At 43.6% G+C, this 16756-nt stretch overlaps 1 protein-coding gene across 1 annotated transcript in view; it reads right to left on the reverse strand.

The window, feature by feature from the left end:
- LOC122788732 overlaps positions 1 to 16756 on the reverse strand; it is a 1291644-nt gene that overhangs the window by 461375 nt on the left and 813513 nt on the right. Inside the window, exon 6 of the mRNA XM_044055624.1 lies at positions 15597 to 15670. Coding sequence (XP_043911559.1) covers positions 15597 to 15670 — 74 coding nt within the window. The remainder of the gene's footprint in view (positions 1 to 15596; positions 15671 to 16756) is intronic.

The following is a 16756-nucleotide window of genomic DNA, read 5'->3' on the forward strand; positions in this document are numbered from 1 at the left end:
TAGCAACCAGGAATAGAGTTTTCCATGAAAGAAATTTCAGGGAACATGAAACAGCTGTCTCGAAGGGAGGAAGAATCAAGGATGTCAGCACTAAATTTAGGTCCCATTGAGGAGGAGGACTCCTGACTGGAGGTTTCAAGAGAAAAATTCCTTTTAAGAAGGCTCTACAAAGCCTGTGGGACAATGTTGTGATCTGCGAACCCGACATGAAAGTTCGAGATAGCAGCCAACTGAACTTTGACCGTGGAAGAAGAAGAGCCCGCGTGAAAGATTTCCGCTAAGAAATCCAAAACTGCTTGGACTGGAGCAGTAAAGGGATCAATATGTTAGCTTTGCCCAACAAGAAAAGCGTTTCCATTTGCTGGTATAAATCCTTCTAGTAGAGGATTTTAGGGAAGCTACTATGATGTCCCTAACAGGATTAGAGATCATAGGAAGCCTGGCTAAGGAAGGAAGTGGAGCAACCATGCTGTGAGGTTGAGAGAAGGGAAAGACCGGTGCAGCTGACCCGATTGGTGAATCAGGTCTGGTACTGGGTCCAGATGCCACGGCTGCACCAAAAGGTGACGATGGAGGAACGGGAACCAAATCTGTCGAGGCCAATAGGGAGCAATGAGAATCATTTTGGCTCTCAAAACGGTGGCTTTCTGGGGTACTTGTGGAATCAGCGGAAAAGGAGGAAAGGCATAAAGAAGTCCCTGGGGCCAATCCTGGGTTAGAGCGTCTCTGGGGGGATGGCCTGGCAGTGGGAAGAGAGAAAAGAAGTCTGGGCATTTGCTGTTTTGGGGAGTAGCAAAATGATCGCAACATGGGCGGCCCCATTCTAGAAAAATCTCCTCCACTATAGATTGTTTGAGAGACCACTCGTGAGGCATGAGAATAGCTCTGCTCAATCTGTCCGCTAAAATGTTGGTTTTCCCAGGGATATGCGTTGCTACCAGAAACCGATGAGAGGAGATCGCCCATTGCCAAAGTCTGAGAGCTTCTCGACACAAGGGGTAGGACTTGGTTCCGCCCTGTTTGTTGATATACCATACTACAGACATGTTGTCTGTGTGAACTGCAATTGTTCCCAAGGGAAGAAAGTCGTTGAGGGCTTGCAACGTTAAAAGCACTGCTCTCATCTCTAGGACATTTATGTGCAGGTGGTATTCGAACGGTTGCCACGTCCCATGAACGATCCTGCCCTGATAATGACCCCCCCACCCGATCAGGGAGGTGTCCGTAGTGACAGTGGCTACCGGGGCCGGGGGTACAAAGGGTCTGCCTTGGTGAATCTGGGGAGAAGTAATCCACCATGAAAGATGATTCCTGCAAATTTGTGTCACCAGTATTTGGTGACGCATTGGAAGTTGTTGGTAAGACCACTGAGTGCACATCCACTGAAGCAGGCACATGTAGAAGCGGGCCAGGGGAAGAAGGGTAATGGCCGCAGCCATGAGGCCCAACACCTTTAGAACCATTCTGGCTTGTACTTTTTTGCTGGCTAGGATGATCCTCACGTGACTTTGTATATCTGAGATTCTTTGGTCTGTGAGGGTTGCTGACATCCGAACAGTGTTTAAGTTTGCGCCTATGAAAGTAATAGACTGGCAGGGCAATAAGGAGGATTTTTCGTAGTTGATCGAAATTCCCAATTGAGTGCAAAGATTTATTGTGTAATCCCTGGCTTGAAGAAGTTGATGCCTGGTGGTGGCTGAAAGGAGCCAGTCGTCGAGATACGGAAACACCTGGAATCCTTGACGCCTCAGGTGAGCCGTGACCACTGCCATACATTTGGTGAACACTCTGGGGGCTGTAGTGAGACCAAAGGGCAGGGCTCTGAATTGGAAATGACTGGACCCCAGCTGAAAGCGGAGAAACCTTCTGGAGCCGCCTGTGAATTTTATGTGATAGTACGCTCCTGAAAATCTATTGAGCACATCCAGTTGTCCTTCTCTAGGAAGGGCAAAATTGACTGAAGTGTGACCATTCGAATCTTGTCTTTCGCAGACTTGTTGAGTCTGCTGAGATACAATATTGGTCTCCAGTCTCCGCCTTTTGGGGACCAAAAGAATCTTGAGTAGATTCCGGCTCTGAATGGTCTATTGTAACTGGCTGAATGGCTCTTTTGCAGAAGTTTTAATACTTCTAACTCTGCAACTTCCTTAGACCGGTGGTACATCTGGAAGGGAATTTGTGTGAGAGAAGGGACTTTCCTCGAAAGGAATTTTGTAACCCTCGGATATGATCGACTGTACCCATCTGTCTTGAGTGAGGGAACGCCAGGCTTCTGGGTACAGCGATAGTCTTCCCCCGACTGCCTCCAAGGAAGGACAGTCGGGCAACATCTCAGGGATGCTGAAAGGGCTTGTCAGAGAGAGGCTCTCCGCTTACCTGGTTCTGTGGACCCCCTCTGCCTCTAGAGCGGCGTCTGTTATTATTACCCCCTCTGCCTCTAGGGGTAAACTGACCACGTGTATCCGGCGTGACTCCTTGGGATTTGCGGAACCACATCTTTCCACCCTTCTGTCCTTTTGCGGAACCACATCTTTCCACCCTTCTGTCCTTTAGGGTAAGGCCTAGAAGAGGTGGAAAAACGGACCCCTACGGCAGAAAGTCTTGCCGTCCTGTTCACACCTGGTCAATGTATCCTTCACTTGAGGGCTGAACAAAGCTGACCCATCAAAGAGAGAATTTGTGAAGGACGCCTTAAAGGGATCTGCAAAATTACAGAGCTGCATCCAGGCTTGGCGTCTAAGAGCCACCCCTGTACCTGCGGCTCTACTCGCTCCATCTGCTGCATATGATATCAGTCTCATGGAGGAGTTAGCTATAGAATTAAGGATTCCTAGCTGAGAAGCAATTTTTTCTTGAGCCCCTGCAGCTGTAGGATCCTGTACTACTTCACCTAGTTCCTTAAGGATGTCCCTTTGGAGTCTGGTGAAGTGACATAAGTAGTTCAGCGAGCGCATAGCAAAGGTTGCTGAAGAGAACATCCGCTTACCATACCTATCCATGGTCCTAGAATCCTTATTAGGAGGATGGACAGGTACGGAAGGATCTGCAAGTTCCTTCTTAGTGGCAGCCGCCACCACCATGGCATCAACAGGGACACCTTTCGTAAGGAATTGCTTTTCCAAAGGGGAAGTAATAAATTTAGACGGCCTCCTAGGAACTGGCTCTACAGAGTCAGGAGCAGCCCAAGCCTTTCGAGCAATAACCTCCATAAGAGGGTCGAAAGGCGGAGACACCCAGGAGGTGGAGGGCCGAGATCCAAACGCCTCTAGGTATACCGACTCATCCTCAGAGGGATTTGTTGAGGGCCAGTTTCCCCTCTGTTTTAGGAGTTCTAGGATGTCTGAAAAGGAGACACCCTCAGAGGGGGATCTTGGGGATCCCTCCGACTCATCTAAGTCGGTATCTGAAGTGATAGACTCAGGGGAGTCTAGGTATTTCCTCTTACAAGTCCTCTTGCGCGGAGGATCTCCTGACTGATCAGGAGAATCCTCGGAAGAGGGGGTTATTCCCAGTGGGGAAACCTGAGGCAGAGGATCTCTGGGTCCGGGAGCAAGAGAGATGGCAGAGATAGACAGGCACTGTAGAGGGAGGAGCTAAGGGAATAGACTGCTGGCTGAGCCCAGTGGCCAGCACACCATCAACTCGAAGGCCCCCCTCCCAGGGAGGTCAGAGAGAACCCGTTCCGAAGAAACCGGAACTCCAGGGCCCACCGAAAGGGAAGGCTCCGAGGCAGATGTCTGAGCCGAGCTCACCAAGGCCGAGGCTCCAAGGGGAAGAGTGGGGTCGGACAAGGGTCCAATGCCACTCACCCCCTCGGAGGAGACCAGGGAAGCCCGACCACTGAATCCCTCTAAGGAAGGTCTCGAAGAGGAGATAAGAGTAGATGCCGAGGGTGCAGAAGGGGGGGGTATCCGCCCCTCAGCCATAGCAGAAACTATACCCGAAGACTCCAGCTCCAAACCCTGAGGTAGAGTCGAAGAAGGAACTTCAAGAGGGTGTGGACTAATAGTCGTCTGTTGAGACGGACTATGCAGCATCTGGGCCAGTGCCTGTGATTTCAATAATCTACTGACCACCCTCTCTAAATCATGGTCTGAAAGCCTGGATGACCTAGATGATCGGCTCCGATGGCTCCGCTCCGAGAGAAGAGGTGAGGCCGGAGCGGAGAGTATCTGTTCCAAGGAAGGGGACCTGGACCTATTCCTCGAAGGAACCATCGGAGCCAAAGAAACCATAGATGCAGTCGGAGCCGAGAACTTTTCGGCTCCGACAGAAAGCCTCGATGCATCGGCTCCAGCCGGAGCCGATACAGACATAACTGTAACGGTGTCGGCGCCGGTCGGCGCAGACACCGAAGCCTGAGCCACATGGTGGTCGGAGCCAGTCGGAGCCGACACCGATGTGACTAACAGTATCGGCACCGATAGCCATCGGTGCCGAAGGTTTTTGCAAACCAGGATCGGCTCCAGCCGGAGCCAATCTCGACTCCGAAGGAGTCAGAACCGAGGCCGCAGGCTTGGACACAGAAGCCTGGGCCTTGGAAGACTTTGAAGTCTTACTCTGAGCCGATTTAGCCGGAGAGCCCTCCGGTTTAAGAAGACCCCTTAATATCAATTTATTCCTTCTCTCCTGCAGGACTCTCTGGCTAAAGGAATGACAAATCACACAGGAGTCCTGCAGGTGGAGAGGTCCCAGGCAATATAAACAAGAAGTGTGACCGTCTGTCAGAGACATCTTCTGACAGCACGAGTCACACTTCTTAAAGCCTGAGACCCTCTGCTCTTTGGACATAGTGGACAAACTCAACCACACAGTCCCAAACAAACAACTAAACTATAGTTGAAGAGTAAAACCTCAACACACACACACACACCCTGACAGGGGGGGGGGGATGGGAGGGACGAAGGCCTGACTAAAAAAATTAAGAAGGGAGGATAATTTTAGTCAAAAAGAGGCTTAATATAAACTAAAATTGTCAGATGTTAAGTTAAAAAGTGAAAAGGGGCTAAAAACAGTTTAATATAAAACACTTACCAGGAGCTGGTAAAAGGAGGACCTCATCAGCGAAGCGGCAAATGAGATCTGGGTACTTACCGCCTTGCATCATGGGATATGGGGCTGCCTCGAGCTGGTAAAAGTGACTCTCGAGCTTAGCAAAGTGCCGAGTCGGAGCCGAGGATCGGCTCCGAACCCATCAAGCAAGAATGAAGGCGAGATTGACAACTTAACATCTATTGTATACCCACAAGCATTGTGAAATTTAACATATTAGAAACGTGCGGTCTCTCCTTTTCCATTTAACCAGACTGAGCCACAGCAACGTGTGGCCGGGTACAGCTAGTATATGTATGTTGTTGTGTCTTTCGGCTTTTCCCGGTTAGGGGTCGCCACAGCAGAACTCCGGTCGGCTAATGATTGGAAGTAGATTTTTATGTGCCGAGTTGCCAGCCCTGACGCACAACCTTCAACGAAGGTATGCCCATTCAAGCATGTCTCCCCACAGAAGACGCTCTAGCTGAGAATCATATATATATATATATATATATATATATATATATATATATATATATATATATATGTATATATATATATATATACACACACACACATATACATACACACACACACACACACACATATATATATATATATATATATATATATACATACATAAATATAAATACACACAATTATATAACTTAAAAGAAAAAAGATACAAGACAAACAAACCTTCCATGTAACAAAACCGTCCAAGTAGAGAAGACTAAATACAAAAATACAAGCCAAACCAGTTTTAACACTTATGCTCCTTTATTGCAGTAAATGGAACTTCAGACAAAAATAATCAGTGAATAAGGAATGCTCTAGCATTTATATGTAACAGGTCATAAAAGTAAATCAAGTCGTACCATGTAAAACAAAGGTGTGTTCTAGGTGAGTTTAGCAACAATGAAAACGTTAATACATAACACCAGTTAAACGTAGATAATTTACAGATCTCTCTACATCAATTATTAAAAAAAATCTTAAGTAGCAAAAAGTAAAGAAAAAGCTAAGATACGTAATAAGGTCGAAAAACAGTTAAAATGCTTTTTTTACAGGACAGATAGCCACATGTAGAAATAACCAAAAAAAATAGTTTAGTAAAGCAGAACGTAATCCTTAATTCAACTCTTTAGACACCCCACATAAAAATCTTAATACGTCCCTTTACAGTAATGAAAAAATTCAAGCCAGTAAACAGAAATATATAAATAAAGCAGAAATTATTTGTTCTGCAACTGTGTAGACAAGCCACGTATGAAGACATGTAATAAACTTTGAATATCTAAAGATTTCCCTTGTACAGTAATAAAAATCAAAGCAGCAGATATCTATACAATAAAGTAATGCAACTGGTCAAAATTTATGTTACAGAATAACGTCATAATGAAAAACTCACTTAAAAAGTAAGACTTGTAGTAATAAAGCTGTTCGTTTAAAGACGAAAAACTTAGTACAACTGTTTGACAGACCATGTAACGTTAGCAGTACACGAAAAAAGAAGTTGTGTACTCATCATAACGTTCCATGTTTGTAGTCCATCTCGCCCTTCATTCTTACATATGGGTTCAGAGCCAATCCTCGGCTCAGACTCTGCCTATTACAAAGCTCAGTCTCTTAGTTGGCTTGTGGCTAGGTAGGTAATCCCATAGTGCACTAGTACAATCCCCAGATCTTGTTTGTTGCTAAACTATAGAAAGACAGAACTAAGGTTATCCAGAAAATAATGAACGGTCCCCACCCTTCCATGGTAATACTATTCTGTCTCCAGATCCTTCCAGGACAGGGGCAGGTGGGTAGGTTCGTAAGAATGAAGGGCAAGATGGACTACAAACATGGCGCATTATGTGAGTATATAACCATGTTCTGTAGTCCTATCTCACCTTCATTCTTACATATGGGACAATGTCCCTAGCACCTTATTCTTGGGTGGCTCACTGGAAAATACTAGAGTACCGTGGAACCAAAGGATGCACTACCCTTGTGGTTACATCCAATTTGTAATGAGTAATAAAGGTACGAGGGGTAGCCCAGGTTGCTGCTGCACAAATACTGTCAACTGGAACTCTGGCTTGGAAGACAGAAGATGTAGACTGGGATCATGTAGACGGAGCCTTAATCTTGAACAGTAGACTTTTCCCATTGGAGGAGTCAATGAAGGAGATACAGCTCGAAATCCAATCAGATAGGGTCACTTTAGAGACTGGCAGATCTAGTCTAGAATCAGAAAAGGATACAAATTGGTCTGAGTTCCTTATTCCTGTGAAGGGAGAACCGTAACTGCGTGTGAACATCCAATTGATGAAATTTGCATTCTGCTGTGTTGGAATGATTAGAGAAAAACACAGGTAATTCTATGCTTTGGTTCCAATTAGTGAGAGCAAACTTTAGGGACAGAGGAATGATTGGTACAACGAGAAACTCTGATTTTGTGGAAAATCAAATAAGGAGGCTTAATACACTGTGCCTGCAACTCATACTCGTCTAGCTGATGTGATGGCTACTAGATACAAGGTCTTCCAAGACAGAAATTTCAATTGGCACGAATGAGAGAGTTCAAAAGGCGGTGAAGTTGGTTTGGACAAAACGTTTAGATCCCAGGGAGATACCGGCTCCTGAAAGGGAGACCTCAGCAAAGTAGCACTTTTAAGAAGGTTTTACACAATCTGTGGGACATTAGTTAAGATTCATGTTGACCCAAATGAAAATTAGATATCGCTGCTAATTGGACCCCAATTGTGGCAGCAACAGATCCCTGATGGAAAAATTCAGACCAAAATTCTAAAACCATAGGGATGGATGCAGTCTAAGAATCTACATTCCTTTCTTCTGCCCAGATAGAAAACTTTCTCCATTTGCTAGTGTACAACTTCCTAGTGGAAGGTTTATGCGAAGACGCGAGGATGTGGGTCGCAGGTGAAAAATCATGAAGCCTAACTAAGGATGAAATTGGAGCAGCCACGCTGTCAAGTTGAGGGTGTGGAGGCAGGGATGAAGGGGGCCTGACATTTGTGTCTAGAGGTCTGGCACTGGGTCCAGATTCCATGGATTGCCTAGTAGATGAGGCCCGAGAAAGGGGAATCAAATCTGGCAAGACCAGTAAGGAGTGATGAGAATCAGTTTGCTTCCCAATATCATTGCTTTCTGAATAACTTTGGATTTGACAAGAAAGGGAGGGAAAGCATAAAGGAGTCCCAGGGGCCAATTGTGAACAAGTGCGTCTCTCCGTGGCTCCCCTGGAAGGGGGATAAGGGAGAAGTAGTTGCTGCATTTGTTGTTGATCGGACTGGCTAAGAGATCGGAAGGCAGTCCTCATTTGCAGAAAATCTGTTCCGGTATTTCCTGATTCAGAGACCACTCGTGAGGCAAGATTGCCCTGTTGAGCTTGTCGGCTATCACATTGGTTTGTCCCTGGGATGTGTGCTGCCACTAGAAAGCATTGGGAAGAAAATGCCCACTTCCAAAACATGAAGGGCCTCTCGACAAAGGGGGTAAGTTCTGGTTCCTCCTTGCTTGTTGAGATACCATACCACTGACATGTTGTATTGCTATCGTCCCTAGAGAAAGAAAGTTGCGAAGTGCTTGCAATGCTAGAAGCACTGCTCTCATCTCTAGAACATTGATATGCAGGTGAGCCTTGTGATCTTGCCATGTGTGCCTTGGACAGTCCTGCCTAGTTAATGTCCCCCCCTTCAGAGAGGCATCCGTGGTCACAGTAGCAAAGGGTTGGCAAGGAAAAAATGGAGTGCCTGTTAGTTGGTCGGGTAGAATCCACCAACGAAGGTCCTTTTTGCAAGACTTATGATGATGTGGCGAGATAGAGACAGTTGTAGAAAGGACCACTGGGAAGATAGAAGCCAATGGAGAATTCCCATGCTTATCTGGCTAGAGGGACTAATGTTATAGTGGAGGCGACAGTCCCCAAGTGTTTCAGCACCATCTTTGCCTTGACTTTCTGTAAAGTACACAGAGAATTTGTTGTCTGAGGTTTTGAATTCTTTCTGCAGGTAGACTAGCTAACATAGAGACTGTATTTCTGTGTCTATAAAAGTCACAAATTGAGAGGGTGATGAGGCAGACTTTTCACAATTTATTGTAATCCCCAGCTGGGAGCTAAGCTGGATGGTGGAAGCACCCCCAACTGCCTCCAGAGAGCGGCAGTCAGGCTAAAGTTCAGGAGCACCAATAGGGACACTGAAAGAGCTCTGAAAACACTGACTTTGCAGACAACCACTGCCCCAGAAGAGGCATCTACAATTAGCACCCCCCCCCCCCGCCACTGGGGAAGTCTCTCCAGAAGCAATGGAAACAAACCCCTGACACTTAACCAAAGTTCCTTCCTGCCTTTTGGGTTTCTTGAAAAATTCTCTAGGGTTTGAAAAACAGATTCTTACAGCAGACTGTCTTATTGTTTTGTTCATTCGTGGATAGCATATCCTTTTACTTTCATTCACAACAGTTTCAGTCCATCACTGATTGAGCACTGACTAAGATCTTGGAATGCACTGCAAATCTGCCCAAGAGCATCTGATCATGCCTCCTGACAGTCATGCCTGTTCCTGCAACTCTAGAAGCACCTTCCTTGGCATTGGAAACCAGATGCATTGAGACATTACATAAAGATTGGGGGGGGGGGGTTGCCAAATGCGAGTTTATGGATAGTCTCTCCTAGGCAGACAGGAAATCCCCTTGCTCAAATCTCTGAAAGCATTTGACATGTGCCAGATAGTTTAGTGCCCTGACAGCAAAGGTCAATAAACTGTAGAGACTTCCCGCATCTGTCCAATACCAAAAACTATTAGGAGGATGGACAGTGGAACTCTTCTGTCAGTTCTTTCTTGGTGAGCACTGCCACCATCCTGGACTCCAAGGCTCAACCCTTGCTCCAATTAGGAAGGTCTTAAGGTGGCACTAAATTTGTCAGGTATGCAGAGAACTGGCATGGCTATGCCTGGTTTCTTCAATGCCCATTTTGAGTTTATGATCTCATCTATGTGAGGGACGAAAGACAGATGGGTCAGCCCCAAAAACCCTGAAGAAATACTAACTCCTTTTGAGAAGGGGCTTTTAGAGGACCACCTCCCTTTTCTGTCCAAGTGGTTTCTAAAATCTCCCCTAACACGAAGTCAAGAGGAAATCTTGGGGACCCTTTTCCCTTTATCAAAATCAGTATCTCTCTCTCTTTCCACAGGAGTCACTAACCAGTCTCCTTTTGCATCTGTTTTTCCTAACTTCCCTTGAAGATATTGGCTGTGGAAAAGACAGTGGTTAATGAGGATTGGTTCTGAACTACGAACCGGATCCCGTGTTTTTGAAATCTTGGCAGCCAGAGCAGATAAACAGTGAGCCAGTGACCTCATTTTGTTCTTTGGCTTTTTCTCTTTCATTAGCTTTCTTATGGCTCTTACAACTATTAGCCAGTTTCTTTGACAGAAGAAAAGCAGCTGTAAAAGCAGAGGCACGACCCAGGGATCCCACTCCAGAGAAGGCCATGAAGAACTAACTCATTCCTCCTCTTAATTAGGGCCCTAGGTTCAAAGGCCTCACAGATGCTGCACTGCTCATCAAGATGTGCAGCTCCCAAGCAGTACACACACATGTGATATGTGCATATGAATTCATAAGCTTGTGGTCACAAGCCACACATTGTAAAACCCTGATTTTGCAAACTTCCTGGAAAAGACCAAACAAGAAGCTAACTCTCAAAAAAATTCATCCTGAACAGGTGACATAACAGCTATACAGACTACAAACTAACTTCTAGGTCCAAAGGGGTAGATGAATAATGAAGGACAAGTGCCAATGGCATTACTGTTATTTTGGGATTGTTGTCTTGAATCTTCAGGATGACTTTTTGGACGAGAGGAAATAAATGGAAGGCATACAACAACTTTTCTTTCCATGGAATGAGGTGTCCATTCTTGAGGCCTCCAGGCAAGATGAATTGGAGCAAAACATCCTGAACTGATCGTTTACAGTGGAGGCAAACAGATCTACCCTCAGGAGTACCCCACTGGTGGACAATCTGAACGAGGACCTCTGTTTAGCAATTGTTCAGGAGGGTTCTTCTCTGCATCTGCTCAAGTAGTCTGACAAGCCTGTTTTGAGGGAACAGATGCATCTTAAAAGAAGTGTGTGATGATTAGCAATGTTCCAAGCAATTACTGCTAATCTGCACAGGTGGTAGGGTTTGCATACCACATAACAGTGGCATTGCCCATCAAGACCTGAAGGGTTCTTGGAGACCACAGGTGATAAAGACTGAAAAGCAAGAAGCAAAGCTTTCATATCTTTTTTGCCATTAAATGCGCTTTCTTGTCCTTTTTGAACAAAATTCCCTGGACACTGAACCCCTTTGAACAAACTCCATCACACCACGGCTGATGCATTTGTAACCACCTTCTGCAGAGAACAGAAAATAAAAGGAACTCCTGCGTTTGCCTCTACCTAACAGATCCACCAAAACATTTTTCTTCACAGATGGCAAGGGAGGTATTAGGAATGACAGAAGATGGCAATGCCCCACACAGTTTTGGTACCCTTTAATTTTCCTTGTATGAAGTCTGTGGATGCCATGTATCCTATGGTTTCATTACCTGTCCTGCAAAGGTCTGGGACAGTAAGTTGTCTGAAGGAAGAAAAGCCATTGTGTGGTATGTGTTGGGATGGTTATTTAGGAGCACTAAGGAATGAAAGCGAAGATTTGAAGTTCAGAATGAATTTTAGGTTATAGAAAAGGTTGACAGTGAACTGCAAATCTTGAAAGAATTTTCTGTGAGAAGTGTCTTGAATCAAGAAGTCATCCAGATAAGGCTGTGTGTGTATACCTTGCAGTATGCAAAATGCTAGATGGGGATGAACTAGGCACTTAATACTTTTGGAGCACTGGAACGCAGTAATCAAAGCAATAAAAGAGAAATCCCGGTACTGGAGCCAAAGGACCCTTCTCAGATAAGCCTTCCAGCTTGACGGGAACAAATTTGTGTTCTGGACAAACAGGAATAGGAAGTTAAGCATCCTTCACATCTGAGGTAACCATAAACACTTTAGGGGGAAAAAATTAATGGGAACAGATTTTTGAGCCTTAATACTGCCAGTTTTGAAATTTTCAAAACCGTGATGAAGGCTGACAAATCCAAAACTGTCCTTCAGTTACCTTTTCTTGGAACAAGGAAAAACCTGGAGTAAAATCCCTTTCCTTTTTAATGGAGGATAACAGGTTTTAATACACCCTCTCAGCCTGGAGATCCAAAATTATAAACGCAGATACTGGTTTGGAGGTACCGGAGAAACTGTATGCTAAGGAAGGTAATTCCACTGTAGTGTGCATACTTTTCAAATGACATGCAAAACCCAAGAATCTGCTATTACTTTCCAAAATGGAAGTCTGACAAAAAGTTTGCTGGAGAAGTTATTACAGAAGGCCAAGGTGTGGGAAAGCGGGGAAGAGGTAGTTCAACTGTAAGGCTCGTCTAGGAAGCATCCTTTGGCTCCTTTAAATTTTGACTTGTACTAACATTTTTTAGATTAGTTTTCCTGTCTGCAGAGTAGTCTGTTATAAAAAGAAAATGATTTGCAAGGGTAATCACTTACATTTTGTAACACAGGAATGAAAATGTTGCTTAAAAGACAAGCCTGATTTTTTTTTTATACATCTTATCAGAAGGGGGATCCAAATAAGCAGTCCTCATCAAAAAGTGCATGTAAAAGCTTGGTTGCACTGTTTTCTAGTGAATAAGCTGAGCCATGAAAACCTAAGAACAGATAGTGACAGCAAACCCAGAGGAAGTGTCTGCGATATCCAACACATTTAATGGAAAAATGTGTAACCTTAAGCAGAAATCCTATTTTGCACTACAGATCCTGAGTCACTATCAGGGAGATAAAGAATACATTTTGACATTATCAAAATAGATACCAAGTACCTGACCACGTGGGTTAAATAACAGCACAGAAAGCTAATGTAGCAGAAATACACATTACTTCAGCACCTGTCCATTAATCTATCACTTGGTAAGGCATTTGGGAATTGAAAAAAAAAAATTAGATGGCTTGTCTGAGTTACTAGAAATAACTGCAAAGTTCTTGTACAAATGTTTGACACTGTCAGAAACTTTAAGGTACCTTTCAGGCTTTTCTGGTTTGGTAGTAGAAAATCTACAGCTACAGAAACTGAAAGAAAGGTGTCTGCCAAAGCCAACTCAAGAGGGATAACAGAAGGCGTTGAGTACATCTATATGCAATAAATGGTAGCACATGTTCTGGGATGCAGACAACTGTTTATCCTCCCACTTAAAATGAGACCTTTTGGATGGTGCCCCAAAATAATGTTCTTCTTAAGGAGATTCTGAGGATAGAGTATTTTCAGATTCCGACAAAATCACAAAGGGAATACCATAAGATAGGAGTAATTCAGAGGCTCGAAGTCCGATGCCGAGAAAGAATCTTTGCTGGAGGAAGTATCCCGCTTCCTTTTCTAAACTGTAGAGGCAAAGGAGTCTGGAGAATTTAAAGCCACAAGGGATTTATAAAGTCTATGAGAAAAGTCCTACCATTCCTGCTGAAACTCTGAATTGCAGGTGAAGCAGGAGATGAAGTGTTTCATCTCGCACACTTTTTAGGGTTTCTAAAGAAACCATAAGCAAAGCTAACTTCATTATCCCTGCAACATCCTCATTTACTAATGTAGAAGAAACACAGTATGGTTCCCTTGGAGATCACAAGCCTGATTTTGCCCTTTGCAGTCTTAGCCATCTGACTGGTCACATGGGACTTGCTGGAAGGCTGCTCCCAGTCTGCCTTCAAAGGGGTCGCAAAAGTGGGAAGAGATGCAGACTGAATTCTAAGCAGTCTTATTCCTAGTATAAGGGATGCCTAAATCAGACTTCCAGAAAAATGTGAACAGAGCTTTCATTTTAGGTACAAAGGTCCGTCCAAGGAGGAAGCTGTGGATTGCATAGTTGCTTAACAAAAACTTGGAATCATTTTTTAAGTAAATATCCAAAAATGATTAACTGCTTCTGAGGGTCTTTGGGACAAAAGCTTGACAGAACAGTCGGATAAGCAGAAAAAAAAATGGATACTCCCATCCATCTGCCTACCACAGAAGCATTTTCGTCTCTCAGGTGACATGACGAGTCTCAGAAGAGAGTTCAATAATGAAGGGTTCTAAACGGGTACTTTTCCTTTACAAAAATTAAAGGATCCTTTCATACAGCAGACAGACTGAGCTTCAAACAGATTCTTTCTTACTGCCAGTTCGAGAAGCATCCTCAGAGAATTTTAGTGCTACTTCCCTACCAGTGTTTGTGCCTAGATCTAAGGTCAGACTTCCTGTGAATTAGGAAGGGGCTCTAAGTTTGGTACACTAGTTGGACTTCTAGTATGCTGTACGATACATCCTACTTGTCAGCATTACTGCAAAACAACAATGAAGAACATGCAACTTTACCTTCATCTCAACAAAGCCCAGATCTCAGCATACAGAAGAATAAAGAGAAGGGAAAGACCGGAGCATTAAAATTAGAAAAAGATTAAATAACCAGTGTGAAAAGGGAACAGCAAAGCCATATCAGATACTGTTCCAAGAGTACATACTTGCTGCAGGTGGAATTGAGAGAAGAGTGATCACACCACAGCCAAAATACTGTTATGCAATTCTGGAGGGTACATAAAAACACTTACTGTAATAGTGGACAGCATACAGATGGCATGATCCATAAAGAAAAGCTAAAACAGCTAGACCCAGGGCACATTATGCATGCATAACGTTCAGAACAGTAAATATGACTGAATTACTTCGTTAGAATGGGCACAGCAAGTAAAGCTGGATTTGCCTAGATATACAAAAACATTTTATTTTTTCATAGAGGGGTTCAAGGATGTGTGAAATTAATAGACAGAATGGATGACTGAAGCAGACAAGAGCTAAAGTCATTAAAACATCTAATGATGTGAAGGAACTGGGAAAAGAAGCTGTCAGGCTAGCTAAGGTGCTTATGCAAAACACAAATACTTAAAAAAAATTTCTTTCTGAGAGCTAGTTTACCAATGTAATTAACTACCAAATGCAAAGTGATACAAATACCACGTAGATTACTTGTGTAAAGAATGCTTTAACCACATACATAAACCAATAAATGGTTACCCTATATGGCAGATGGTTCATGTACTACACATTGCAAAACAAAAAAGGGACACTACGCATTTATCACAATAAAAATAAACCATGCATGCTACCTTGGCTCTCTGAAGACCATATACATCACTATCACAGAAAGAAGAGCTCTAGAACCAAGGTTGCTATCCAATAAGTTCCCCTGAGTTTAACAGATCTTTTATCTCCTGTATGCAAGATAATGTACACTACTCAATTTTTTTTCTGAACAAAAATGTGTTTTATGATTTTAACACAAGACAAATTTTCTGAATCTTATCTCTCTAAGTCATCTAGAAGCAGACAGTCTTGTTCAAAATATTTACATCCTACCATAAGTCAAAACACAAAAACAAGAGGCTTCTGAACAAGATAAAACATTTGAGATTCAACTTACCTTTCTAACTCCTTTTTTTCTTTCACCATGCGTTCTAAGTCATTGCTGTAAGTGTTGTGTTTTAGAACTGGAAACTGATTTCAAAGAAAGAATTAGAACTGTACACCATAAGTTGACTATAAAAAACACCAAAACTTGAGTAGACATCTTACCCCCCCCCCCCCCCCCACAGATACTCCTTTGCTTAATGTTTCTGCCCGTTAGGACACATGTCAAGCTACTTGCTCACATTCATTTGTCCTAAGCAGCAGTAAAACTCCCTATACAACAATGTAGACTAGCAGTCTGCAAACATGCTAAAATTTACTTTCAGAAATTCTCAAATTTGCCATTTCTCTCCTTAACTGCATATACTAAATCAATGGCTCATTCATTCTCACTTGAAAAATACACTACAATCTTTAAATGTGCATTACACACTTAGCTCTATAACTATATCAAACATTTCAGTCACTAGAAAAAGTACAGTTGTGTACACTTACCATAAATGTAGATGTTAGAGTGTATTCACTGTTGCAGTCATTACATTTGGGTAATCTGCTGGCAGGTTGCCCTCAGTCGGCCTGAATAACAAAGTCTTGGGTCCTGCATCGGTTGCTGTCTCCTCTTCCATGACGTCAGGTCGTCAGAGGTATAAAACATGCAGCCGATGGCATTTTAATCGGTTTAGTCTTGCCCCAGATGTCAGGTGCCCCCCAAATTGGGAGCAAAAATATATAAACTGTAAATATATAAATGCACCTTAGAAACATTAAAATTTACCTTCAACTAAAAGCAAATACACCACAAAGGCTTTTGAGTATAGTGAAGGAAAGGAAAAGGTATAGAATGGGGGATGGCGGGTGGGTAACCCAGACTGCAACAGTGAATACACTCGAACATCTACATTTATGTTAAGTGTACACAACAGTACTATGTTCTTAGTGTTTCACTGTTGCAGTCATTACATTTGGGTAGAATCCCAAAGCTATGGATGGGAGGATGAACTAAACAGCATTAGGAGCAGCTATAAAGCCCTGCAGGACTGCAGTAGCAAAGCCTGCCCAAGATTTAGAGAAGAGAAGTAAATGATTTGTGAACGTATGAACAGAGTTCCAAGTAGCAGCTTCTAGAATGTCTTTGGTTGGGACCCCTCTGAGAAAAGCTGCTGAAGTAGAGGC

The sequence above is a fragment of the Protopterus annectens genome, chromosome 14.part0 (genome assembly GCF_019279795.1).
Source record: "Protopterus annectens isolate FY-2018-M chromosome 14.part0, PAN1.0, whole genome shotgun sequence".
Taxonomy (NCBI): Eukaryota; Metazoa; Chordata; order Ceratodontiformes; family Protopteridae; genus Protopterus; species Protopterus annectens.